The sequence below is a fragment of the Calonectris borealis genome, chromosome 1 (assembly GCF_964195595.1).
Source record: "Calonectris borealis chromosome 1, bCalBor7.hap1.2, whole genome shotgun sequence".
NCBI lineage: Eukaryota > Metazoa > Chordata > Aves > Procellariiformes > Procellariidae > Calonectris > Calonectris borealis.
In genome coordinates this window covers 213,249,581-213,276,559 of record NC_134312.1, presented here as the reverse complement: position 1 = coordinate 213,276,559, position 26,979 = coordinate 213,249,581, and the positions used below count along the sequence as shown (strand labels likewise).

The 26,979-nt window shown below is 39.8% G+C and overlaps 1 protein-coding gene across 2 annotated transcripts in view; it reads left to right on the top strand.

Moving 5' to 3' along the window:
* The window catches only part of DLG2 (discs large MAGUK scaffold protein 2), a 1,041,736-nt gene that overhangs the window by 455,291 nt on the left and 559,466 nt on the right, over window positions 1-26,979 (top strand). For both annotated transcript variants that reach the window (XM_075140226.1, XM_075140227.1), the window contains one exon: window positions 12,175-12,336. In XM_075140226.1, coding sequence (XP_074996327.1) covers window positions 12,175-12,336 — 162 coding nt within the window. The remainder of the gene's footprint in view (window positions 1-12,174; window positions 12,337-26,979) is intronic.

Below are 26,979 nucleotides of genomic sequence, written 5' to 3'. Positions count from 1 at the left end.
ATACAAAGCTCTGGAAAATATTTATTTATATAATCAATCAATCCATTTGTTGGGTCAGGATTTAAAAAACCCTCTCTGCCTAATAATAAAACTGCTGTGTCTAGACCAAGCTATTTGCTTGGGATTGTCTGTGAGTTTTGTTTTGGATATCATTTTGTAATAATGTCTTTCATTTCAAAGTTAACAGTGCCTCATGATTGCCTTATGATCTGGGCTGAATCTAATTTTAACAAGGATGGGTTTTGCTTTGTCCTCATTTTCTAATAATTAAGAACAACAGAAAATGTACCATGACATTGTTATTCAGCTGACAGTCATTTATGCAGCCTTCCTGAAAGCTAGTCGTTAAAACCAAAGGAATTTAGATCTTATTTTCTTCATGGTATTTTATGCAAGACATTTACCTCCTTCATCTGAAAACATAAAGAAATTGAAAAAAAGTTGCTACAGTATCTAGACTTTTTCAAATAGAGATTCTTAGTGAATGCAGTAGGGATTTAACCTTTTAATTAAGCTAGCGTTATTGCAAAGAAGGTCAGTCTGCAAAAAATAAATTTGTTATTGCTTCAGAGATAACTTTACTAACTTCTAAAGCATTCAACTTTCCCCTTTGTCTTCCCCTGCTTTCTGCAACTATAAAAACTACCAAAGAACCTTATCAAGAAGAAAGGAGTAAAATGCTGTAGAATTCAGCACAAAGATAAGCAGACACAACAGTGAGACACAACAGTTGTATCCAACAAAAGAGTCAGGTGATAACTTTCAAAAGCAATAAAGTTTGAGATATCCAGGTTAAGATATGTAGAATCTTGATTTTCAAGAAAATGCAATGGGCTGGTAATGAATTTCCATCTAAATCATTGTCTGGTGCCCAGAGAGTCTTCTATGCCATATAATATAAATTTGAATTTTCATAACATTTTTCAGCTCTAAAGAACTTTTTAGACATTACTAACCCTGCCAGATATACACTATAACATGATACAAAACAAGTGTCTGATTATTTAGGCATGGACTCTAGCTTATGTTTTCAGAGGCTGAGAGCCCAGTTGGCTTATTTAAAATGTGAGTGCTCACATCACTTAAAAATAAAAAATATGCTTATTCTTCCAACATGACTATGGAAGGAGATCCCAAAATAACAATAGCCCTAACAGAGAATCATTGTCTCCATCCAGCAGAGTAATTACTGGCTGATTTTCACATTTAAGATCAAATGTGAAAAATGCTTACCTGTCCAAATAAGGCAAAGGCAAATTTTAGGTGCCTAGGTCTAAAAGCAGTTTAACAGAAATCTGTGCATATATCCCTTTGTTTCCTGCAATTTTGCTAGCTAATTCTATTCACCATGACCCACTCATTGCCTTGGTTCGGGCTAAACCCTATGGGACTTGAAAAACTAAGGAAGGCTGTGCTGGAAGGCTTGCTTGGCCCTTCAGAAAATGCAGATGTAATACTTTTGTTAGTTTATTTTTAAACAGAATAAATAGAGATGATGATGAGCTGTTCCCTCTTCATTTCAGGTAAGGTATGGCCCAAGGAGTGATGGATTCATTTGCTCTGTGGGCTCAAAGGATGTAAACCCAAGAGATTTTCCCACTACATTAAACTCAGTGTACCTGCAGGTAATGTAGTTTAATGGGATACTCTCTTCCTTCCCAGCTCCTGATCTGGGAGTAGTTTTACCTTGATGTGTTGCCATCAGATCAGTGAGCTGAAGGAGCTTCCCCTGGAACTATAAACTCCTTAGGTCAGGAACTAGGATGATTGTGGAGAGGTGAAAACATGGAAATGCTGATTTTGGTGATAGCCTCAGTAAAGCAAATATTCCCTTCTTCATACAATAGTTTCATGTTTCTCTGTATTCTGTTTATAATGACAGATACTTTGCCTGCTTGCACCGTAACCAGGGCTTTATTAAAGTATCTGAAAGCACAGATTATTTTGCCACAATTAAGTTATACTGAAAGGCTGTAAAAGGATTAAGACCCAAAGGTCCAAAGCTGCTTTTTCAGTAAGCGCCCTGTTTTAGAAATGTTGATGTCATCTCTTACAGGTGTCAAGCACATACAAATTTACCTGACACAAATGTGTTTTGCTGGCCTATTGAACATGTAGTTAAAACTTTTGTTAGTAAAAATTCATAGCTTTCAAAAGAGGAGACTGATAAAAATAGTAGACATTTGAGACTTGTAATAGCTTTTCCAGCACCGACAAAAATTCATTTGGTATGAAAAGAACGTTATCTTCAGAGCTAATGGTCTGGGTTCATCAGAGTGACAACAGCGAGATTATTTTTCAAGTTTATGTACACAGAACATTTGTATTTTTATTTAAAAAGAGCCAGTTTTCCACAAACACTGAAAAATTCAGTACTTATCTCTATACCTTCTTCACAGTAGAAGAAGCAGGAATGCTATAAAAGTTTATGAGGTTTTTTTTATGTGTGTATACATAGTGTTCAAAGAACAGTTAAGGGATGGCAGGGTTATAAAGTTAACCACTCAGATTTAGGAAATACAAGAATTAAGATGGTCTAAGCAATTTTATTGCAGGCCCTCTGCGGCCGTATATTGTAATGTAGTATTATAATTTAACTCAAACACATTTTTAATTACACAGTTATTTTTGTTTTCACAGGCCCTCTGCTTCTTTCAGTCAAGTGGAGTGGTACTTCATATGGCATTTTGCGTTCAACATATGTCTCCATGCATTATTTAATGCCTGCAGTTCAAACTGTGATCCATTTACAGAATTATTATTTTTTTCATTGATTTTCCTGTTATACCAAGCGTGATCACAGTATCCAAGTATCTCATAAACATTAATGAATTTATTTTCACAATATCCCTATGTGATTAGAACTTTTACTCATTTAACAAAACAATTAAGATCAAATGAGTCCACTAGTTTCTGTGTCCAGTTTGCAATATCATAAATGAAATTAATCTCATTCAAAATGCTTAAATCCTAAACTGTCTTCAGTCCATGTTAGAAAAAAAGGAGAGAAAAAGTGCCTTCAGTGAGCAGTTCTTCGACAAATATACATATAATATTGTGATGTTCCAGTTATTAGCAAGGGAACCTGATTGACCTGCTTATACCAGAAGTTTAAGTTTTAGGTGGCCAATGTCAGCTGATACCACTTCCACCTTAGCTTGACTTCTTGGAGCGCACAGGATTCCATTGCATTTTTTCTGTACAAAGCCCAACTCCCTCTGATTTCAGCTGAAGCTGCTGAAGCTCGGTACTTCTGCAAAAACTGGCCATCTGTGTCTACCAAGACCTTTCAAAGTGAGGAATATCTCAGTTCTACACCTGTGGAAAGTTTGGTTTTGTGAAATGCTTAGCGTTGCATGAGATTTCTGTGGCAAAAGCAAGAATAGAAAGAGTTATCTACAATAACATTCGCCTGTCTTAGCTTGAGAGCATCCTTTTGCTTCGTATAGCCTTTGTCCAGAACTCTCCAATTTCTGTAAGCAATGATGCTAGAATCCCACAGACACACAATTCCTGTGTCCTTCAATACACAATTAATTCCCAAAGGATTATCCTGCCTGCACAGTGAATGTGATAGGGTGCATGAGGAAATCACACTTCCTTGACTGTTGAGCACTTTGCAGATTTATCTTTCATTTAACCTATGAATTTAGTCTTAATTTAAGAAAAACAGAGTCTAGTTTTCCTCCTAGATTTCATTTAGACCTGGGACTGCAGAAAAAGCAAGGGTATCAATGGGAACACTCATATTCAAGAAGTCTGGGAAATAAGAATGTGTGAGCAGTGAAAGGGTCAAATTTTAAAATGACTCTTCACAGCCCTAGATGGAAAATCTACACAATCTAGCATGGCGCAAGGCCACCATCTTCAGAGCCACAGGCCTCTGCCACTTGAGGGGCCAAAAAGCCCACCACAACTACATCTATTCAAGACCCATGAGGGCTAAGAAACAGAGTTAGAGGACAATCTTGGTTATCCTCTGGGGTAACTCAGTAGGTGATATCCTATTGACAGATGCTCAGAAGGGCGTTGGGAAAGAATGTAATGAAAATACATAGTCAAAGCTTTAAATCAGTACATAGATACATGCAAAACAAAGCAATACAGATCACTTACATTTTATATTTTTTACAGTTAGATAACTGTGAAGTAGTCACCAGCAGTGTGCACTAGGAAAAGGAGTCCTATTTTTTGTATAAATTCAACTAAGTAGGGCACCCAAGTGTGAAGACTGGGGAGAGGGCTTCAGCTGCAAAGCACAAATGGCTTGCTGTGTCATGTGCTGAGCAAAGCTGGACTAAATTAAAATCTGTATTTTTGGTACAGAAAACACGAGAGGCAAGCCATTTGTTCTGTGATTTTTGTTTGTTTCTCTGGATCATTTGTTTCGGGCAATAATAATATATTATTTATTTCTTACATTACATGATTACTTTGTAATCTTGTGATACAAAACCAGGGTGTTTGGTTTGCCGTGCTGCATTCCCACCGCAGGCTTATTGGCAGGGAAACTGAGACATGGCGACCGGTGGCATTTGCCAGCTCTGTCTCTCCAAATGCTCAGTAGCAATCTCAGCACAGCCGCCCCGTGCCAGAAGCTGTTCTTCAGATCAGGCAAGGGGTGCAAAAGGAGAATTTATGAGACTCAGTGCTTCCACACTGGGGGACTGCAGCAGCAGAATTGGAGGGATCAGGGAGTGGGAGTGGGGACATGGTGCTTCTCGGGATGCACAGGGAGCTGCAGGGGGAAAGGAGGCACGAAAGAGGGAGCTAATGAGGCATGAAGACTTCTGTAGTGGCTGTGAGAACACGGATATACCAGAAAAAAAATATTTTGAGGGGAAGAGTTGAAAACTATAAAAAGGAGTATACAAGTGAAGTTATTGCAGGACAAAGGCATGGAGAGGTGGTTACAGCCTGATGTTGATAAATTGTATGGTTTCACCCACGTCTTTCCTTTGCTCCACTTAGATAAACAATCAGTATTAGCTGGACTTTTTTTTTTTTTGAAGTTTCTGATTTTTATAGCCTGTAGCCACATTCACCATTTAATACTAGCAAAGCCGCCCTCTTAGAATGTCTTTTTTTACACTGGTACTTCAAGTTAAAAATCTATTTTAAATTATTGGATAGCAAGTAGCAACCTCCAGAGGGCTAAACTGATGCTGTTAACAGGTCCAAAATGCGATGCAGCATATGGAGCTGAATACCTCATGGTACAGATTTGCATGCAGGCGGTTTTAATTAGGATTTAGAATTCCTTGAGGAATGCAGCATTCTGGGCTAGTCTCAATCTTGTCAATACATAGTGTTTTTGTTCATGGTAAAGCCTGCAAAAACCAATAGGTTCCTACCTCCTTGTAACTTTTGATGCTTATATGAACTGTTAGACTTTTCTCCAGCTGCCAGCTTTGTGTATGATCATAACCTGTTTATATGTACTTACGAGAAAAGGTTGCCGTCTTTTTTTAATAATGGCGTACCAGGTCAGTTTAAAGTGAAAATCGTTTGAAGTTTTATGACATTGCATAGCTACTTATTTTTTCCTGCAACATAGTTCAAAGTGAGAATATGCTTTAATTCGATGGTTATTGTGCCATCTTGTGAGCGAAAGGTGCAACTACGTCCCTCTAATACAAGGAAGAGGTACTTTGGCTAATGTCCATTTCACATCTTCTTCATCACGAAAAATAAAATTATTTGGGGTTTCAAAAAACAGAGGAGAGAATACCATAAAACATATTTGGTCCACTGTATTGTACTTGCATTTTTTAAAAAACTGAACATATATTCCCTACTATGGGCAAAAACCTGCTGATTTCAGTACACTGAGAGAAGAAATCATATATTTGCTTTTTTTTTTCCCTCCTGAAAAAAAGGGAACTTCTTGTTGTACTGAATGGAAAAGCTATGCAAATTCTCAGTATTCAGTGCTGATAATGTTCCCTCTGTGAAACAATTTGGTTCTTACAGGAAACCTCTTGTCTTCTAAAAATCACTATGTGTTTCTCAGAGGTAGCACAATATAAATTACACAAAACACTGTTAGCTATTGCATTGTCGCAGAGAAAAACCTAATTCCTGATCTTAGAAAGTCTGCTGTCTCCTGGAACATTGGGGGGGGGGGGACAAAAAATTAAAAATAAATTACAATGGCAACAGCTAACCTACAACCTTACTTTTAAATAATAATTATTATTATTACTATTAAAGTCAGTGTAGTTGCACTAGGTTTTGGGCTTAAAAGAGCAGACTGGAAAAATCTCCAAGTTTCTACCACTGCTTAATTAATTGATTCTCTTTGTGACCTTGAGCAAGTTGTTGTATTTCTGTGCCTAATTTTACCCACCTTTAGATGATGCATATACTTTTTTTCAACAGGATGTTATCAGACTTGACTACCACTTGTAAAGCTCTTTGGGCTTCTTGGATGAAAGGTATTGCTGTGATATAGTGACAAGCTTGTTAGAAATCTACTTGATAAGCAAAAGAGCAAGTCATTCACAATAAGTATAATTATTCAATGATTTAAGCTTCTTAATCTACTTCCACAGTCTTGGCAAGCAGATTGTGATTTCTTCCATTTCATATAATGAGAAGAGTATTTTTTTCTCTTTTTACTCTATAGATTGATTGCAAATATTCAGAATTCAAGCTGTGTTGCTCATTTGCAATCAGTTGGATGAGTAACATTATTTCTACTCATGATTGGATGAATGCCCAAGGACTTGTGTGTGCAAATTTTAAAGTTTGTTTTCTCAAGATACTCATCTGTATGACATTGAAATTTGCTGCCTTTGGAGAGCGGTGCCAGTAAAATTCAACACATTGAAGACCAGTGAAAAAACTGAGCACAACAGTGAGACAAGGTGGCACTAACATTTTTTAATGGGACTTTGCAGATTAAATTTTTGTCTGAATGGACCAAGACCATTATGGTTTCAGTTTTCGCTTGTTGCTAAAACTGTGAGCAAACCCAGTGTATGGAATTCTGGACCTAATATTATGCAGAAGTGGGGTGACGCTCTACCTGTTCAAAAGTAGCTCCCATGTCAAGGTTGTAGCAGATGGCTATCAGTGGGGTTAATCTGTGCGGAAGTTGCAAAGCAGCTCAAATCCTGGGTTGAGGGAAAAGGCAAGTGAGCGAGGGATAAGAAGCAGGTAGCATTGGGATCCAATTGCATACCTTCCCTATCCCCAGATTGCAGTGGGACAACTGGATCTGTAAAAGGTCATTGTCTCGTGCGGGAAATTTTCTGCAGAAATTCCTCTCCTTGTGGTCTCTAAGTTATATTGGTTATATGAAGACCCACAGCTTCTAACATGCAGAAGTCTGGCCCCTCCTGAGGACAGTAAAACAGAAATAGTATTTAAGACTTGAAATACTAATGTGTAAGAGCTAAAACAAGTAGTACTGCTTTTGTTTCCTTTGACAAAACGTATTATGCTAGCCAGAGTATTTTTAACAGACTGGCTTTGAAGAGAGATTGGGAAAAGGATCCACTTGTGAACGGATTACAATCTCATAGTATGTTGTGGTACCTTTTTTCCACCATTAATGTCTATCTGTTTTATCTACTATAAAGCTTCAACTGAGTGAAAAGCAACATAGCTTTTTTGCCTCTGTGTCCCTTGCACATATCAGGGTGTCTTCTTGTACGTCAAGATCTTCTTTAGACCAGGATTCACTGGCTACTTTTGTTTCACGGGATGTTGTAGAGCCTCGTGACTCCTGTAACACAGTTTTCTCGCTCCTTTTGCGGCCCTCCTATTGCAAGCAGAAGTAATGCCTGACATACTGGAGTGTGGTCCAGATGAAGAGTCATGTAGAGAAGAACAGGGACACGTGCTTTTCATAGAATCATAGAATCATAGAATCATTAAGGTTGGAAAAGACCTCTAAGATCATCGAGTCCAACCGTCAACCCAACACCACCATGCCCACTAAACCATGTCCCTAAGCACCTCATTTACATGTCTTTTAAATACTTCCAGGGATGGAGACTCAACCACTTCCTTGGCAGCCTGTTCCAATCCTTGACCACTCTTTCACTAAAGAAATTTCTCCTAATGCCCAATCTAAACCTCCCTTGGCGCAATTTAAGGCCATTTCCTCTCGTCCTATCACTTGTTACTTGGCAGAAGAGACCAACACCCACCTCGCTACAACCTCCTTTCAGGTAGTTGTAGAGCATGATGAGGTCTCCCCTCAGCCTCCTCTTCTCCAGGCTAAACAGTCCCAGTTCCTTCAGCCGCTCCTCACAAGACTTGTGCTCCAGGCCCTTCACCAGCTTCGTTGCCCTTCTCTGGACACGCTCCAGCACCTCAATGTCCTTCTTGTATTGAGGGGGAATGGCAACTCCAGTAGGACCACATTCAGCAGCTCAGGACACAGGTCAGTTTGAGCTGATCTAAAATGAAATGTTCCGTTTGCATTTTCTGCAAAGCAAACCAATGATACCTACAAAAAAATACTTTTGTAAAAACCAGTTGTCTTTGGCCCAAAATCAAATGACAAATTCCCAACTGTCTTAATTCACTGACAATCTGTCAAAGGTAGGTTGTAAGAACATCTGTATTTCCATCCCAGTGCAGTAGTCTGGCTATTGTAACTTGTATCGTAACTTCCCACTTTTTTTTTTTACTCTTTTTTTTTTTTTTTTGCTTGAGAGCTGGCTTTGTTGAAATTTGACCATTACCTTCTGCTGGATTCATATCTTCAGTCCTGTTTAGCTGACAACTCTTTGGCAAACACAGGCTTAGAAATGCTCCTTCAGTCAGTACGATGCGAGGAACAGTGATGCTGTAATAATCTCACATTGTAGAGAGAATGATCTCTTATAAAAAGGCACGTTCATATTAAAAATTCATAGCAGCGCACTCCACTCCCCCATTATAGGTAATTACAGAGGATTTTAAATATCTGATGCTAGTTGGCAGCATACAATACCCTGTCAGCAGCAGGCACTGATTTGTAATTTAATTATCATAAGACATCCACCTGTTCTTTTGTCAAATGAAGAGTAGCATTTCCGTGCAATCATGCTTTTCCCTCCAGAAATTTGAATTAACCCTTAGAGAAAGCTCTGGTTTCTAGGGAATCGGGTAATTTCAAGGACATTTGCAGGACCCTATCGGGACAGAGCAATGGAGACAAATGAGGCATTTCTGCGGGAAAGTCTTAATTCTGGTTTGGTATTTTCAGCCTTAGCACTGGGTTTTTGCTGTGTCAAGCTGTTTTGGTTCACAGCTGAAAGCATTTCAGTGAAGAGATGCTGTGGGAGGAAAGATGTATGAAAACCAATGAGTTTGGTGCTAAGAACATGAGGCAAACACGTAACAGGATTGACCCAGAAATGCTCTAGGCTCGTACTTTGTGAAAAATGAGAAGAAGGCTGGGCTTGGGGTGGGAGGGAGATAAAGGCAAATGGAAAAGTGGAAATCTGTTCTGTAAACTTTCCAGTTTATGGCATATGAACATGGATATTATTCAATTTGTCATGGGAATGTGCAATTATCGGATAAAATGATCAATTTTAATTATAAAGCATAGGTTTTCATGGGAAAGTCTACCAGTAGAGATCCATGCAAGCGTTCTGCTTTTCGGGAGCACAGGGCTCAGGGTGAACCAATTTCCTCTGGGCCTTGGCTCTCATGTATGCAACAGCTACACTGCAGTGCAGTGATGGGGAAAGGACTTGCTGATGGTCAAAGAGATGTTCTCTCTTTAATGTCACCTTACACTCCTTCTTGTGCTGTAAAGCTGCATGAATGATCTGGACAGAATAGTTTATACATACATAGAGATAGTAAAATATTTGTACCAGAAATAGTGTGGCCAGCAGGACTAGGTAGGTGATCGTGCCCCTGTACTGGGCACTGGTGAGGCTGCAACTCGAATACTGTGTTCGCTTTTGGGCCCCTCACTACAAGGACATTGAGGTGCTGGAGCGTGTCCAGAGAAGGGCAACGAAGCTGGGGAAGGGCCTGGAGCACAAGTCTTGTGAGGAGCGGCTGAGGGAACTGGGACTGTTTAGCCTGGAGAAGAGGAGGCTGAGGGGAGACCTCATCGCGCTCTACAACTACCTGAAAGGAGGTTGTAGCGAGGTGGGTGTTGGTCTCTTCTGCCAAGTAACTAGTGATAGGATGAGAGGAAATGGCCTCAAGTTGTGCCAGGGGAGGTCTAGATTGGACATTAGGAAAAATGTCTTCAGTGAAAGGGTTGTCAAGCCTTGGAACAGGCTGCCCAGGGAAGTGGTTGAGTCCCCATCCCTGGAGGTATTTAAAAGACGTGTAGATGTGGCGCTTAGGGACATGGTTTAGTGGTGGACTTGGCAGTGTTAGGTTTATGGTTGGACTCGATGATCTTAAAGGTCCTTTCCAACCTAAACAATTCTATGATTCTATGACAAAGCTTCCTACGTCTTCTGCCACTGCTGTCTTGTCTCTTTGGAAAGCTGTGGCTGGACATTTTCATTTTACTATTTCCTGGGGAGATGGGATGACTCTGGTATTCTGCAGTTATTTCTCCTAATCACGTTTTAGCAAATGACTCACTTCAAAGAGGGTGTCTCTGAGTAGTCGTCTTTTTTGAAAGAGTACTCACTGAATTCAAAAAATAATTGATTGCTTGGGGCTGAAATGATCTGTGTGCCAAGCCTTAAATGTGACATTGGTTGGAGTACCATCTATTAGACAGATGGCTTCTTGCCCAAATAATACTTGTCTGGTGCCAGTCATTTTATATATTCATTAATTATGCTATCTGAAAAGTGAATATGTGAAGGGTTGCAGGCATATCCCAGAAAAGAAAAAGAGAATAAATCACGTCACGTGTGTATTCTGAAAATAATTGGCAACTGCTGAAACATTTCCATACATGAGAGTGAGGGCAGGAATAAACCGGGATGAATAAATGAAGTAACACCCCAGAGCTGGGCGGTCAAAGTGAAATGCAGGAGCAGCAGAGAGGTCTGCTTCGCAATGTTCTTGTGAGTGCACCCGAACTTAAGACTTCTTATTTTTCTTATATGCCCATCCAAATAAGTCTTAGTCTTAGATTTTGTCTTTTCTTTAGTCTTTGATTTTGCTCATTCCAATATTTTAGCATATACCTGTCAGCTGACACGGTCTGCCCCTCACTTATCACCAGAGACCTATGAACTCTCCCGACTGACGCTCTGCTCTCCTCCTCCTGCTCCCTGCCGTCACGTCTCAGCATCCCCCACCACTGCCTTACGCCACGTGAATTCATAACCCCACGGCACCCATTCAGTAGTCTCCTCCCTCAAAACAGCGGGGGGTGTGTGTGTCACGTACAAACGGCAAGGCTTTGGCAGCGGGGGGCTGCAGGCGCCTCTGTGAAGAGAGGTCGGAGCTGCCCCATGCCGGACACAGCTGGTTCCAGCCGGTTCCAGCCAGTTCCAGCCGGTTCCAGCCAGCTCCAGCCGGTTCCAGCCAGCCCCAGTGGCCCCACCGCAAGACACCCCTGGGCCCGTCAGCCGAGTGGATGGTGCCTTTTTTAAAAAGGATTCCAGCTAAAGGATAGATCTGGTTATTTAATTTGATTACTAAGGGTTATATTCCTTGTTGTTACAAGCTTCGTTTTGGATCTTGGACAAGCTGCTTGTCTCCTGTTTCTAATGTTGCCTCTCCGTGGAGCGGGGAGTTATAACTCCTCACACTCCAATTAGTGTTCAGGGTAAGGAGGAAACTTTAACGGAGAGTAATTTTCTTCCCGACTGTGGATCTGTAGAAGTGCATGTGTGCTCTCCAGCATCAGAGTACGTGGCGTGAAATGGAAAATGACTCAAATATTTTGCAGAGAAAGGCTATAGAAGTGCAGTTATTAATGTGGGGATGTGAAATGTGAGCTGACGCTACAGCTCAGCCGATCAACACGGTTTTTTTTCATTATCAAGGCTTGCCAGTATGTCATCTCAGATATCTATCCGATGGTGAAAGTTTTGTGTATCGGTGTCATATACCACATTTTCTCTCTTTGATGAAATGTTAAAAAAAGAATGAGGTATTCTCTCCAGAACAGATTAGGAAATCCGAGGGTTATGTTTTCTAATGTCTGATACTTTATCTGTTATCCCATATTTACATTAATACATGTGCATTGCCTCCTCAAAACTTATTTGTTCTTCCTCGCTCTCTTTTTTTCTCTAGAAATATCGTTATCAAGATGAGGATGCTCCACATGATCATACCTTGCCTCGATTAACCCATGAAGTGAGAGGCCCAGAGCTTGTTCATGTGTCAGAGAAGAACTTGTCTCAAATAGAGAATGTCCATGGATATGTCTTACAGTCGCACATTTCTCCTTTGAAGGTAGGATTGATATTCACCGTGGCTTTGGTCCTCAAATACGAGACACCATGTAGCATGAAGCGTTTGGGAAACTTATTTTGTCGTACAAGCAGACAAGCTGCTTTTTGAAAGGTATCATTGCGGATTGATTGTCCTGTGTTCAGTTTTTAAGGCTCACTGTAGTGTAACAGGTGATGGTTTACTTGGCAAAGCTTTGTGTTGAGATGTGAGCTTTTTGCTTTGAGTGAGATTTTTGCTTGAGCAAATATCATTCCTGGCAAATGAGCCTTTTTGTCTGTACATTGAGAAAGGAATAATGGAGGTTCTCGGCCTCAATATCACCGTGATTTTGGAATGGCAGACTTCCCTTCCTGATTGTTCTTGTTCAGAAATTGAAAAAAATACTGTAAATGTAACCATCTGACGGAGTCCTGGTTTTTGCATCTCTCAAAAAGCTACATCGAAGTCATAAGTTACGCCTGAAAAGGGAGCTCATTTGCCGGTATTCAGATCCTTACTACTCAAGCATTTGCTGTCTTCTGTAGGTTTTGTTGCAATTCAGAGTGATGTAGAGACATCTCTCTGTTATCTAAGGAAACTATTTACAAAATGTAGAAGGTTTGTGTGCCTGGTGTCCTCTGATATATCTGGCTGGGCAAAAACTGCTTATCTTCATGGTGAACCTGTATATTAACCAAAAAGAAATACATTTCTGAAAATTACATTTGCTCTTTAATAAGACTGCAATAGTTTGAAGATGTTCCTAAAACTTCTCTAATGAAAGGAGCATGGATGGAGTGATGAGCATGATGGTTTTCCTATTTTTATTTTCTACTAGGCCTGGAAGGGGGAAAAAAAGAATATTTTTTACTAGAGGTGGTGATGTTCTGGGTAATGGTTTTATTCAGGCAATTAACTAAGAAGCAAACAAGACAGACGGGCTTTGCTCCTTCTGGTGCTCAAAGCCTGTGAAATGGGCATCGCTTGCCTAGCAGGGTGATTACAGTGCGGTTACAAGTGAAAGGAAATGTTTATTATTGAAGATGGATGTGAATGCAGCCGGTGTTCATTGAGTCTTCATGCAATAGCCACGTGAATTAATCTTTGTCCTCTGCTCTTGTTGTTCTGGTGTGTAGTTTGTATGTTGTTTGTCTTTTCATATTTTAGCAGCTTTCCAGGTTACTTACCTAACTTCTACCACAGAAGCCAACAGTATCAAGCAGTGATATATCTTCTTACGCTGAAGTAGATCAACTTAGTTGTTTGGAAGGGATTACCTCCATGTGGCCTCTGTGTAACGTCAGGAGACAATCACAGACAAAGCAATATCTTGCCCAGAAGGGAAACATCCCTGGTCCTCTAAGGGTCCTTGAATATTAAGATTATAGTAGTGCTTCTTATTCATGAAAGTCAAAAATAGACATTTTGCTTCACAGATGGAGACTTTCAAGTAAGGCTGCATGATCCAAGCTGATAATGTAGCAATGATGATAAGTTTATTGTGAAGTGAGGTGAAGGGTATCCCCAGACATCTGCAGTTGCCTTAAAACAGCTCCCAGTCTAATTTGCTCTTGTGACAAGAGAAAGTTGCTGTTTTCTGAAGTGATGGGAGGAGAGGAGCTATATAGTATTTCCTCTTGGAAATCAGTGTCTTCTGCAAGTTGTCTCCTCAGCCTCAGGATTTCTGTCTTTGACTCTGTCCCTTTTCCTTCTTCCCTTCAGACTCACAGTGTCTCATGCCTGCCACTTAATAGCGTCTCATGCCTGCCACTTAATCTAAATTTAGTAATTTGTCTCTTCAGATGTCTTTGAAGTACCTACTTTCTTTCTCCTGTACCTCTCTCTGTGTCCTGTCTTTTAACCTTCAGTAAAGAATTAGCTCAGGAGGCTGGAGTAAACCTTCTGCTAGAGCTCATGTCACTGTGGTACCCTTCCTATCTGAAACACCTGCTTCGGATTCATTTTTCTTTCTAGGAATTAACTGAAATCCCTGTTCAGAAGCTTTTTGTCACGGTGATTTCTACGTAGTTGAAAAACAGCATTTCAAACTCTCCAAAATCCAACCAGAATTGGTTGTTGTCTTGAATTATAGACTTTCCATCCTATAGTCTGATATCATTAAGTATTCTGCGCTCTTCTCACTAGTATTGTGTAAACATGGTTGCACTGAATAATGGCTAAATCTGAGGCTAAATCTGAGACCTCTCAACTATAGCGTGCCTTCCTAGGGAAATGTAAAATACTGTTTTTTAAAGATTTGCTGGATAAGTGTGCCTGCAATTTAAATATTTTGTTGCCTTGCGTGAGAGGTGGAACTGCTGGAATCCTGCTCTGAGGATATATAACAAATGCTGGGGTCCAAATACAACCTGTCAATTCTAGTCTTAGGAGTGAGAAGATACTGGCAATTGCAGTGGGATAAAGCTGTCAGGAAACTCCACCGAGAGCTGTTTGCACTGGAAAGGTTGACTCGTTCTGCCCCAGTTTTCTGAATACAGATCAGAGCATTTGGTGCAAAGGGAAAATGTGTGTAAATGAAAGTCACGTTTTTGCTTGTACCAAGAGAGGGCTCACGTCACCTCCTGTGTCACTAGGACTGTCTGTCTGAGCAGCCACCCAGCCGGCAAGCACGTCAAGTGAGGTTAAGTCACTGCCTGACTGCATTTTGCTGCCTGAATTTCACTGTGGGGTCTGCAGCACCAGGGTGCACCTCTCAAAGAATTTTGGAGGCAGTCTTTTGTGTTTAGTGGCTGCAAAATGCCCTGATGACAGGATGATTTGCCCAATATTTTTATTTTTGAAATAGTACCATAAAAGAAAAATGTTTGAGCATAAAAGTAATCTCGTTAAGATGCTTTGGAAGCAAAGTGTTGTCCGAAGACCAAGCCACATATCCATCTTAATCACATCACTTTTCCTAATTGACTTGAGTTTGGCAAGGGAAAGAATTGCTTGTTTCCATATGTTTGTGTTCATTTGAAAAGAAATCTGCAAAGACCATGCAATCAGAAAACTACCCTTCAGGGTGGCTGGTTCCAGCCCCCACAACTAACCAGGACCCACAGCCATCTCTGGAAGCCACAACTGTTATACCTTGTTGGTACAGGTAGACTGCGTGCTACCATCACCCTGCCTGTGCTTCCAAGGTTACAGTGAACACCTCAGTGTGCATCCGTAAGGCAGCTTGACAGCTCGAGCACAGACTTACATCATTACATAGACAACTTTTGTGGGTGGTTGAAGTTCAGGCAGAGAAACCGTGGGCCTCTCTATACCGCTGGGTACACCTCTAAGTAAAACATTCCAGGGATTCTTGAAAGATTTTCTGACCCTCAGGATGGAAGGATTCAGTCCATCTTTTTGAAGACACATGTGATTCAAAATGTGTGACATGGTACTGTGTTGCATAGAACAGATGCATCTTAAATTTGATATCAAGTTGCTGTGTACAAATTGTTAAAGAACTTGGCTGTAATTTAATATTCCAAATTATGTGGTTTGATGTAGTCCAGAAATATCCTAGTGGAGCTTGTCATTATTGGTTACTTCAGAAGTTTTTTATAAAGAGAATTTTCTTTAACGACCTTACACTAGTTTTGTGAATAATCAGAACTCTGGTCCTCAGCCATTCTGAAAATCTCTTTGAGACACTCGGACACTGATTATGATAAATACTGTTTAGGAATGTGAATAGTTTTTCTGACATTGACATGTCTTGTTATCTTTCAAGTACCTAAAATCTAGTTTGCACTAGCCACATTACTTCTTTTCAGAAGATAATAATGAGCAAGAACAGTTGTGCTGAAAGCTAGACCTCTTTTCACTGTGATTTTTACTTTTGTAACTTCAGATTTCTTGCATGAACTTTGCTTTTCCACTTTTCTACTACTTTTTTTTCTGTAGCATTTCCTGTACACTCAACTCTGTTCTGGGAAATCATAGAATCATAGAATCATAGCATAGAATGGGTTGGAAGGGACCTTTAAAGGTCATCTAGTCCAACCCCCCTGCCATGGGCAGGGACATCTTCAACTAGATCATAATAATATGATCTAAAAATAGATCATAATATGCATAACAAGCATAAACGCTTAATTTTAGAAAGCTGCAAACTTCTGTTAAAGGTTGATCTGCTTATTAGTGTGGAGAAGATAAAATTTGCAACAGCTTCAGCAACTTTGAATGTCAAACACTGAAGTTTTAAAGGAAGTTTTCAGTTATGTGGCTGTATTAACATTTGGGAAAATGCTAACATTCCAGAAGTTTTGTGAAAGAGAGAGTTACCATATTGAGATGATAAATGTTCTTTGCAACTTACGGAGGTGATGAAATTGTGTTTTATTAATCTGTTAAAGGACAAAGTATGTAATGTAATGAAAAGACGGTTTAAAATAATTTTATTGCACTTTCCCTCTTTGGCACTAGATGGTGCAGTAAGCTCAGAATCCTTTGATCTGCACCTATAAAGCTTCGGTGACATGCTATGGAGGTTTTTCTTATATGGCTTAGAAAGTGCTAATTCAGTAAAAATGCCTTCTTAGAAATTAGGTGCCTTCTGAATCTCTAGTGTGTTGGGAAATCTGAATACAACACAACCGAACCTGAAATTTAGACATGCAAGTTCTGTCTCTAAATTAAATGTGCCTCTCTTTCCCTTCCTCCTAGAAATAGAGCTAATCAGTGTTCATTAAATGAACGATAAGTCTGGCTTCTAAATAAACTTTATTAGTATTATTGTGATGTTAGATTTCTTTTTGTTTTAAGTATATTCCACTTTCTTTAGATAAGCTTAAAAGTAAAAATCCATGTAAGGGTCTTGCATCTCCTTGGTTGTCTGAACATTTTAAACGTCAGGCTATTCCAACTACTATCTCCATTTCCTAATTTAATGCAAAGTTTGAGTGTGGGCATCAATGGCAAAAAAAAAGTAGCCAGGTAAATTACTGTTATTATCTTAGCCTAGGATATTTTTAAACAAGGAAGTTCAGAAATCTCTTCAGTTGCCTCCTCTTTGATGGTCTCACTTTGTAGAAGGGAAGGAACCACTCTGGATATTACTCCTTTTTTCTTCTGTCCCAGGGTGTTGTCCTGCAGCTCAGCAGGGTGGCTGACAGCTTATAGAAAGTCAGGACTGATGGAATGACTTTGTAGTGGAGAGAGCGAAAAACCATCTCCACATGAAGCAAACGGGCAATTAATTTGTTTAGCGGTCTCCAAAGTTAAGGTGTGGCGGGTTGACCTTGGCTGGACGCCAGGGTCCCACCAAAACTGCTCTGTCAGTCCCCTCCTCAGCCGGACAGGAGAGGGAAAACACATAATGAAAAGCTCATGGGTTGGGATGAGGACCGGGAGAGATCATTCACCAATTACCGTCACGGGCAAAACGGACTGGACTTCGGGAAAAATTAATGTAATCTATTACCAATCAAATCAGAGTAGGATAATGAGAAATAAACCCAAATCTTAAAAACACCTTCCCCCCCCCGCCCCTGCTTCCCAGGCTCAACTTCACTCCCGATTTTCTCTACCTCCTCCCCCCGAGCAGCGCAGGTCACTTCATCACACGTTGTCTTTGCCGCTCCTTCCTCCTCAGGGGGAGGACTCCTCACACTCTTCCCCTGCTCCAGCGTGGGGTCCCTCCCATGGGAGACAGTCCTCCACGAACTTCTCCAATGTGGGTCCTCTCCACAGGCTGCAGTTCTTCACGAACTGCTCCAGTGTGGGTCCCTTCCATGGGTGCAGTCCTTCAGGAACTGACTGCTCCAGCATGGGTCCCCCCCGGGGTCGCAAGTCCTGCCAGCAAACCTGCTCCAGTGTGGGTTCCTCTCTCTATGGGGCCACAGGTCCTGCCAGGAGCCTGCTCCAGCGCGGGCTTCCCATGGGGCCATAGCCTCCTTCGGGCGCATCCACCTGCTCCGGGGTGGGGTCCTCCACGGGCTGCAGGTGGATATCTGCTCCACCATGGACCTCCATGGGCTGCAGGGGGACAGCCTGCCTCACCATGGTCTTCACCATGGGCTTCAGGGGGACAGCCTGCCTCACCATGGTCTTCACCATGGGCTGCAGCGGAATCTCTGCTCCAGCACCTGGAGCACCTCCTCCCCTCCTTCTTCACTGACCTTGGTGTCTGCAGGGCTGTTTCTTTCACACATTCTCATTCCTTTCTCTGGCTGCTGTTGTGCAGGTTTTTTCCCCCTTCTTAAATATGTTATCACAAAGGCACTACCACCGTGACCGATGGGCTCGACCTTGGCCAGCGGTGGGTCAGTCTTGGAGCCAGCTGGCATTGGCTCTGTTGGACATAGGAGAAGCTTCTAGCAGCTTCTCACAGAAGTCACCCCTGTAGCCCCCCCCCTACCAAAACCTTGCCACGCAAACCCAATACATAAGGTTACACATGAATTGACATTTGTGCAAATTGCTTTTCAGAAGAAGGAGATTTGCTTCTCCCATCACCGTGGCACATTGGTTCCATTTGCTCTTTTTCCCTGATGATGGCAAAAGCCCCTATCTTACCGTTACTTGAGATTCTCTGTATCTAGTGGGGAAAAGATGTTTTGTTTCTGCTCCAAGCCAGATCTCTCTCTTTCACAACTTCCATCTTCTGGTGAGTGGGCAAAGTGTCCTTTGCACTCCTATCATTCTTGTTTTCACCCACCCGGGTGCAGGAAGGTCGTTCCTGGGAAGGCTCCTGGAATCTGGCACACCCCCTTTGCTGTCTTTAATGAAACAGATTTTGTCATTTCCGAAGCCTTCCTTGTCCAAGCGTGAGTTGGACCTCACTACAGTGATTGCCGTGCTTCTCTGACAAATTAACAAAGATGGGGAAAGAGGCTCTGAGGATGAGCCTGGATGATTAATTAATCTGTGAAAAATGTCTTAGCCTGAGCTTCCAGGAAACTGTCATAAAGAGTAATATTTTGTGACTAAAAATGTAGATTAGGTAAGAGCTATTTATTTCATGAATTAACATTGACTTCAATAAAAATTGTATTCTAAAGACAATTTGGATAAATAAGGTCAAAACATTCTATATCGATTTTTTTTCAGATGCAACAGTTCCATTTCTCAATTTGAAAAATTTTGGGACTATTTTTTTACTAATGAATTCTGTATAAAATACTAAGTCGTGTGCTGGTCACAGGTACTGTGAAAATAGCAAACTCCAAGGCTCTCATGATGTTGCAGTGGGTCACGTGGGCTGTAGATTAACTTGAGATGTTGCTGCACAGAGCTGCAAAACAACATTAGAAAATACACTCAACAGGCCTGCGTAGCTGTTTTAAATGAACAATTGCAGGGAAGTCCTCTGCTCATGTAATTGTAAATACCTGTAGCTACCAGGGAACCAGATTTACACAGGAAAAGCTGGTTGCTGCAGCTTTCAGCATTACTATGCTTGATGCTCCTGCGTAAATATAGCTCCTAGTGCTTTTGGGGGGATCATCTAACTGTGATAAGAAACCCCATTTATTTTTCCAGAGCTGCTGAACATCCTAATTCCTATTACTGGGGAAGAACCTTATGTTAGAGGTGAAGTTCAGATAGGGAAGAGAACAAGATAAGGCTGAATTTGTTTGAATTTCTGTTGTTCAGGTGTGACAAACAGTTGAGGCTGTGCCACAGCACAGGCTGTTCTTCAGAGCAAAGATGCCGCATTTCAGAGGCTCTTAAGAGCCGTGGAGGACTGTGAGAGGCTGATGCTTTGTTATGTCAGGAACCGAAGTCTGAAGTTTTCTCCTGCAGTTAGAAAATTAATTGGGGTTATATAGAGGACATATTAATGTATGCATGGATATATTAGCAAGCCATCTAAAATTTAATCTTGCATCCTTTTCTTTGCTTACACTGCCTACATTTCATAAGTATAGCTAATCTGCATGAAGCATTTTTTAGCCCCAGGGCGGCTCAGCCCAGTAGCAATGATCTTATAATAATACTTTTGATCTCTGCCCTGGTAGCTTCCTAGCTTTTGTGTTTGGGGTTGTCAGGGGTTTTTTGTCTTTTTTTTTTCCCTCTCCTTTTTAATATGCAGTTATTGGCAAAGCCCCATACTGCAGTCCGTATCCATTAGTGAATTCCACTGAATATTCAGTAGGTTGCTTCATTAAGATACAACACTTGTTACATGTTTAATCATGTACTGCTTTTCTCTTATCTCTTACTGTAACAGCAGATAAGCATATATCATAGATCTGTATCTGTAATCTATGGTTTTTAATATAAAAGTGCAATCGGATTAAAAAGAGACAAAGGAAACACACAAATGTGCCTATGCTTGTTCTTGCTCTAAGAGAAGTGTCAAAAGTAGCTCTGAATTTTTATTTTATTTCATTATGTTTCAAGGCGAAATAAGCAGCTTATAAATTAGTATTCTGAAGAATATTCATGTGGGCAGGAATGTCTTCCATTTTTGCAATCCCTGTCTTACTCTGAAGAAAGTTCTAAAATGGTGCAAAATTTGAACGTTACAGTGAAGAATAGTTACTAATAAAGATTAGTTTTTGGTTTTTGTTATCATAGCTAAGGCCGTTGTTTTGTGTGCGTGATATTTTTTGCCTTGGGTTTCTGACTGATGGCTTTCCACATGATTTATGTTGTTGCAGACAGTATCTTGTCATCTATCTAGCTTCTGACAGAATTAAAAAGAAACCAAATGAAATTGCTTCTGTCAGTGGGTGATTTAATTGGAGAAATCTCAGCAACTTAAGGTAAACCTCAGGCATTGCAATCCTTTATTTTTAGGCAAAATAAATGATGGCCTTTGTTGGACACAAGCAAAGCAAATTCTGACAGTATCTACCAGCCCATTATATGTTGTTAGATTTGCCTGAAGAATAAAGGAAGGAATTTTCAAAGGAATCTGAAAATATTTTCAGGCTATGGACACTGTTTACTTTATATGGGCCTCCTAGGTATTGAAGGTCTTTTCAAATGTTAATCTGAATTCAGTTTCAGAAGACTTTCTCTGTTCTTCATCTACTGGATGCTTTAGCCATTTGTATTAATTAGCTGTTTTATCGTTTATTCTTTTCAGATAGTAGATTTCTCCTTAAGGACAGTCTTGTTCCTGACTCTTATTTTTTGAAAAAAGTCTGCAAATATTTCTGGCCATGTCTCTCACTTATAATCAAGAAAATGGGAGATTCCAGGAATCTTTTTTTCTCCTTGTCTTTCTGTTATGTTTTGCATAGTACTAGTTACTCCTTGCTTCCCTGTAATTCATTGAGCTGTTTTTTCCTTGATGTAGTGTCTCATGAAATACTTGTAGAATATAAAATGAACAGAGAGAGTTGTGCTATTATAAAGGTAGGGTTTTTTCCCAGCTGAAAAAAAATGAAATATATTCAATAAATCCATGGAATCACTACCAGATGCTACAAACCTAAGATTTGTATGTTCTCTCAGTTCCTTTCTTTGAGTCTAGGAGAATATCAGCGTATTTGTGAAGTATCTGTAATGATGTTTGCCACCTTTCCAAAGTGTTTTGTGACCTACTGATGAAAAGTGCAATAAAGCACCCTGGCGTTATTACTCAGACTGTAACAGGAGGGATTTTTGTCAGAGATGTCAGACAGGTTTAACACCAGTTGTTTCCCTAAGCTCAGCAGCTGAAATGCCATTCTGTCAGACTTCAGCTACTACTGACACTTGGGAACGTACTCTACATTTTAAATGAAGCATTAAACTGCCATAATACCTTTCACTGAGGAATATCCTGATAATTCACTCACTCAGTAGAAGATATACGCGTTTATACATCCAATGATGTGACACACCAAAAACGTTCTGGCTTTTTTCAGTATCAGGTGTAAAACCAAGTACAAAGCAGAAGTTTGCAGCTCCAGAAGCTCTGGATGGGTGTAGCCTCCAGCACGAACAGGACAGGATCTGTTCAGTCAGACCTTATGGAAGAATATCTTGGCAGCCTGACTGAGAAGCGCTTAAGCTAATACACATTTTGTTTCCAAGTGCTTCCTTTTTAAACTCCTGTTTGTCGTGGCTCTCATTTCATCTTGCTGTCACATAGTATTGTGGACTGTGGAGCTGAGAAAAAAACAACAGAATTTTGGCATTTAAAAGAAAAAACATTCTTTCTGAACTGGCTATTATTTTCCAACTCTTTTCAAGAATCTAGTCTAAATAAGATTTTTAAAGATTATTATTGTGTAACATATTGGTATCAATAGCTAATTGAGACTTCTCAGAAAGATTTTTAAATGGAAAACACTTTTGCCATTTGGTTGCCTTCAACATATCTATTTCAGCAGATCATGTTACTTGCTTTCTAATAATCTTTTAAAGGCAATATTGCTGCTGAAGCTGATGCAATTGGGGGAAATGTCAAAAAATAGTCAGCAGGCTTGATGATTCAGCTGACTTTTTTAAGATCTGCACTGTTTACTAACTGGATTTCCCACAGTACTTTTTGCTGCCTTCTCCCTTCCCATGCTATTGTTTTGCTTTTCCATAGTTAATCAGTATACCTTTTTTTTGTTAATTTTTCTGAATTCTGAATTGCCTTTAGGATCCATTCCTGTATTTCTCCTTCAGGTATTTCTTCCTTACTTTTCTGTTATATCTATTTCTACACCTACACATGGATCTTGTTAATACTGCGAGCCACCAACAAGGTACAAATTTGTACCAGGTAGCAGTTAACATGTAACAATTGATGCCCTTCTTGTTCAAGACAATTGATCATTTTGCTTTGAGAGGAGACATGGTTCTCCCTTTGTCGTATATGATCTTTATGAATAGTTTGTGTTGATTTCTCTTACTGCTGGAAGGCGAGTTTTCTTCTCCTCAAGCAAAAGCAATATGAAATACACTTGAATGTTATCAAGTCCGGTGGATCACCGTTGCCCACTGAAATGGCAGCACTCTGGGCAGCTTTTATTCTATAAGACTTAAACAGGAACTCTGAGCCGCAACAGATACAATGGATTTTTTCAACCAGCAGATTCAAGCACACCAAATTGCATCTGTTATCTTCCAAATGTGAACAGAACGTGTCTTTTACATATATAAGAACTAGAAGCTACCTTTTTATGTTAAAATGTCTTATGCAGAAAGTGACTGCATTCTCAAAAAAAATGTACGTAGCTGATTTTTTCAAAGCCTCCCTTCCACTACAGTTATAATAAACATCTGCCTGGATTGCTGCATTGGATTTAATCAGCCCTTAGTGGCTGAAGTTTGTGCTTCCAAAGAAAAAATTCATTAAATGTGATAATTGACTTTATAAAATTATTAAAATTTATAACATGATGTTGGAAAGGCTGAAAAGAGTAATGGTGTTTTCAACAAATAAAGAAATTTCTACTTTGAATTCAGTGTCACAAATTGTGTCTTTGATCGAGTAGATGAACAAATGCCAAGCAGGGAAATAGAATTTTCAGTGACAGTACATAGCATTTGAGTATAAAGGCTTATATTAATTACTGGAAATTGGCCAAAATATTTCAAAGTTAACAACTTAACACTCTAGGAGTGTTAATGTCATCAACCAACTTCTGAAGACCAAACTTGCATCCGATTTCACATTCAAATTACTGCTGTTTCCTCTTTAGCAGTCATTAGGCAGTTGGTTTCCTTTACTATTTTGCAACAAATCTGCAAACTGAGCAGATCTGAACTGAATTAGAGGTTTCAGCTGAAACTGGGTTATTTTCCTAATTATTATGGTCATAATTTTTCTTCTGTTTTGAAAAGGCATTATTTTTTCAGTATCTTGAAGATGTGGATATTTACTTAAGGCAAATGGGAACGAGTACAGTAAAGTGCAAACAAGGGTGTTTCTGCATTGCTTATACTTTACTAATGGCTGTAATGTCAGAGAATGTCTGAAAAACTGGCTCAAGCAATCTCAGTTAAAATACCCAAGACAGGTTTCCATTTCTGAAAGTGTTATTTACCTACGCTCTCCTAAAGATACTGGGATTAGTGAATTTTAATCCTGTCTCTATTTTGGAGTGTAAACTTGGCCACAAGGACTACTAAACACTTGTACCTCAAAGACTAATAAAGACATAGAGCTGCATGTGTAGAGAAAGGCAACAATCAACCAGGCAGAGCATCGCATCAGTATTTATGTTTCTGAACAGTAGACAAAAGTGTTGAGCAAAGCAGTAGAGCATCAGTATGACAGCCTTTTATTGCTATTTAAAAAGTGAAGTGTTGAGATTCCTTTGGAAAACTTAGTTTACTTCCCGAATTCTCCTTCAGCACTTCACGTACTGGGAATTACCACCTTTTTACCTTTGGAGGACTGTGCGTGTCTGTGCTTAGGGCCAGATCTTCCTCATTTGGAGTGCTGCACAATTAAACTCTTTTTATAGTGTAGCTACAGAGAAGCAGGATAGGTGTGTTTCCCAGACCAGAATGACTTAGAAACTCCACATACTCAACTGGAGTATAGAGCTATCGGAAACGTACATTTATGGCTTTCCATAACTTTTCATATACTGACTTTATCACCACACTTTCTCTTCTTATACTTTCTTGCTGAAGTGGAATGACTCAGCAGCTGAGTTCCTGTGCTAGTTCATTATCTCAAAGCAGAGAGGATCTGAGCCAGTTTGGAGCTACATGAAATGCAGCAGGATAGAGAAACAGCCTGAGGAAAATGCAATCCGGGCTTTGTCCCATTGCTTTTTTCCTCTCTCACTCTCACTGTCTCTGAAAGTTTTTTCATTTCTTGCTTCCGGTACAAGGTTTTTGTAGGAAAATGTATTTTACAAATAGTTGTGTGTGAGGAACCATGAGAACGGAGGTTGGCAGTCAGTGACTGAAGTGCACATAGATATATGCAGCCAGAGGGACAGAGGCACAAACGGTTGAAACAATAAGGGGGATATTTGAAAATATTTTAGAGCCAACATTTTGCTACCTGACAGCCTGATTTGTCTTTGTAATTCTTTAACTGCTCACACCCAGACCATTGATTTGCCTGCAGTGTTATTTAAACATATTTCTTTTGACAGTATGGTAATATTAGAGGTGAATAAACTAGAGTATCTGCTATAAATCTGGTATCACCGCATGCATAGAGATCATCTCACCTTTTCTGTTTTTTAACTCAGTTAGAACTATCTTAATACAGATAATTCTGGCAATTGGAACCCAGGTTTTACTCAAGTTATTCAATTAAGCTGAAATTGCTTGTAATGTAGTGCCATAATTGTAGCAGAGGCATCATTGGAAGGTGGTAAGTAGGTGAGATACTAATTAAATTCTTCTGAACTTCAGTAATTTAATATTCAAAGGAGGCTGAGCCCATATAGTAGCTGCTCATTGCATTGCCGCTGGGGAATACAGAGGAAGAAACCTTAACAAAAATAGCAGCCTCCAAATGTTTTTTTTTGCTGGATTTATCTGACTGAAATTTGGGGTTTCTTAGTATTGCTCCACCATTCTAGGTACAAACACGGTGGGTCACATCCATCTGTGGGTGAACTCTCTGCAGACTTCAGTAAGATCATGTGTGGGTGGATAAGTACAAAATTTTTCCAAACACTGCTAAACCTGGGGATGACAATTGTGTTTATATATAATCTTGAAAAGATGGATTCTTTTATATTCAGGCTTTTGGGGAAAGTAGGTTTCAGCCTAATTTAAGTAGGAATACAGCTCCCTTTGATTTTTAAAGAATTGTAAGCCACAAACTCTTTTAAATTCTTTTTGAGAATCTCATCTGATAATAAAATGAGAGGTGTGGGAGAGGATGAAATTCATCCGTTCTTGGAGTCACCTTCCTGTAGCACAGCTCAGATCATCTTATCTTTGCTACATCAAGAGTATTGACCAGGTTATTAGTGCAGTCCTTCCAGGCCCCTGAATACATCAAAGCAAATATTCCACTGCCCTTCTCATTATAGCTATCAGTAATGATCTAAGCAAGACTGGTCCAGAGATTCCTCCCTAGGTGCATATTCTTTCCAAGCCTCTTAATTCAATCTGAATGATGATGATGATAATTTAGGTTATAGTATTACCCAGGGGCTATGATTGTAGTGCAGGGTTCCATTGTCCTAAGTACTATATAGATGAGGAAAAGCTTAAATGTTGTGATACCATGGAGTTGCCCGGGCTAAAACCAATACAAGTGAGCAGAAATTAATAGGAATCCCGTGTATATTCAAATTTTATCTACTAATCTACCTACTATAATCAAATTATATCTACTTTTTAACTATTGTATAATTCCTTTGTAATTTCTTCAGCTAGAGATGTTCATATCTCGAGGCTGAATTGTAGACCAGTGCTACGTTATTACATTTATTGGCTTTTTCCCATTAGCACTGTGCTGATGCTTTGCATCTTGCTGAGTGAGAAACACAGGGATAAATATACGCATTTTGAAAAAAAAAACCCTTAGTGTTAATTGAAAATGGTTCTGGGAATAGAGTCCCTTTTTAACTAAAGAGACTTAAACAGTAAGAATCTGCCATGATTGCCAAATATAGAAATTAACCCCCTAACTAACATACCACCACTTACTTAATGTGTTAATTAATTAATGTCCTTGATTTAATTCTGCACATGCGTTGAACTGAGTTGATGAGTGTTACTATACTTTCAATTAGATGGGTTTTTCAACATAATTTTCATCGTAACGGTTAGTATAAATGAGTTTTCTTAATTATGATACGGTGAATGCTT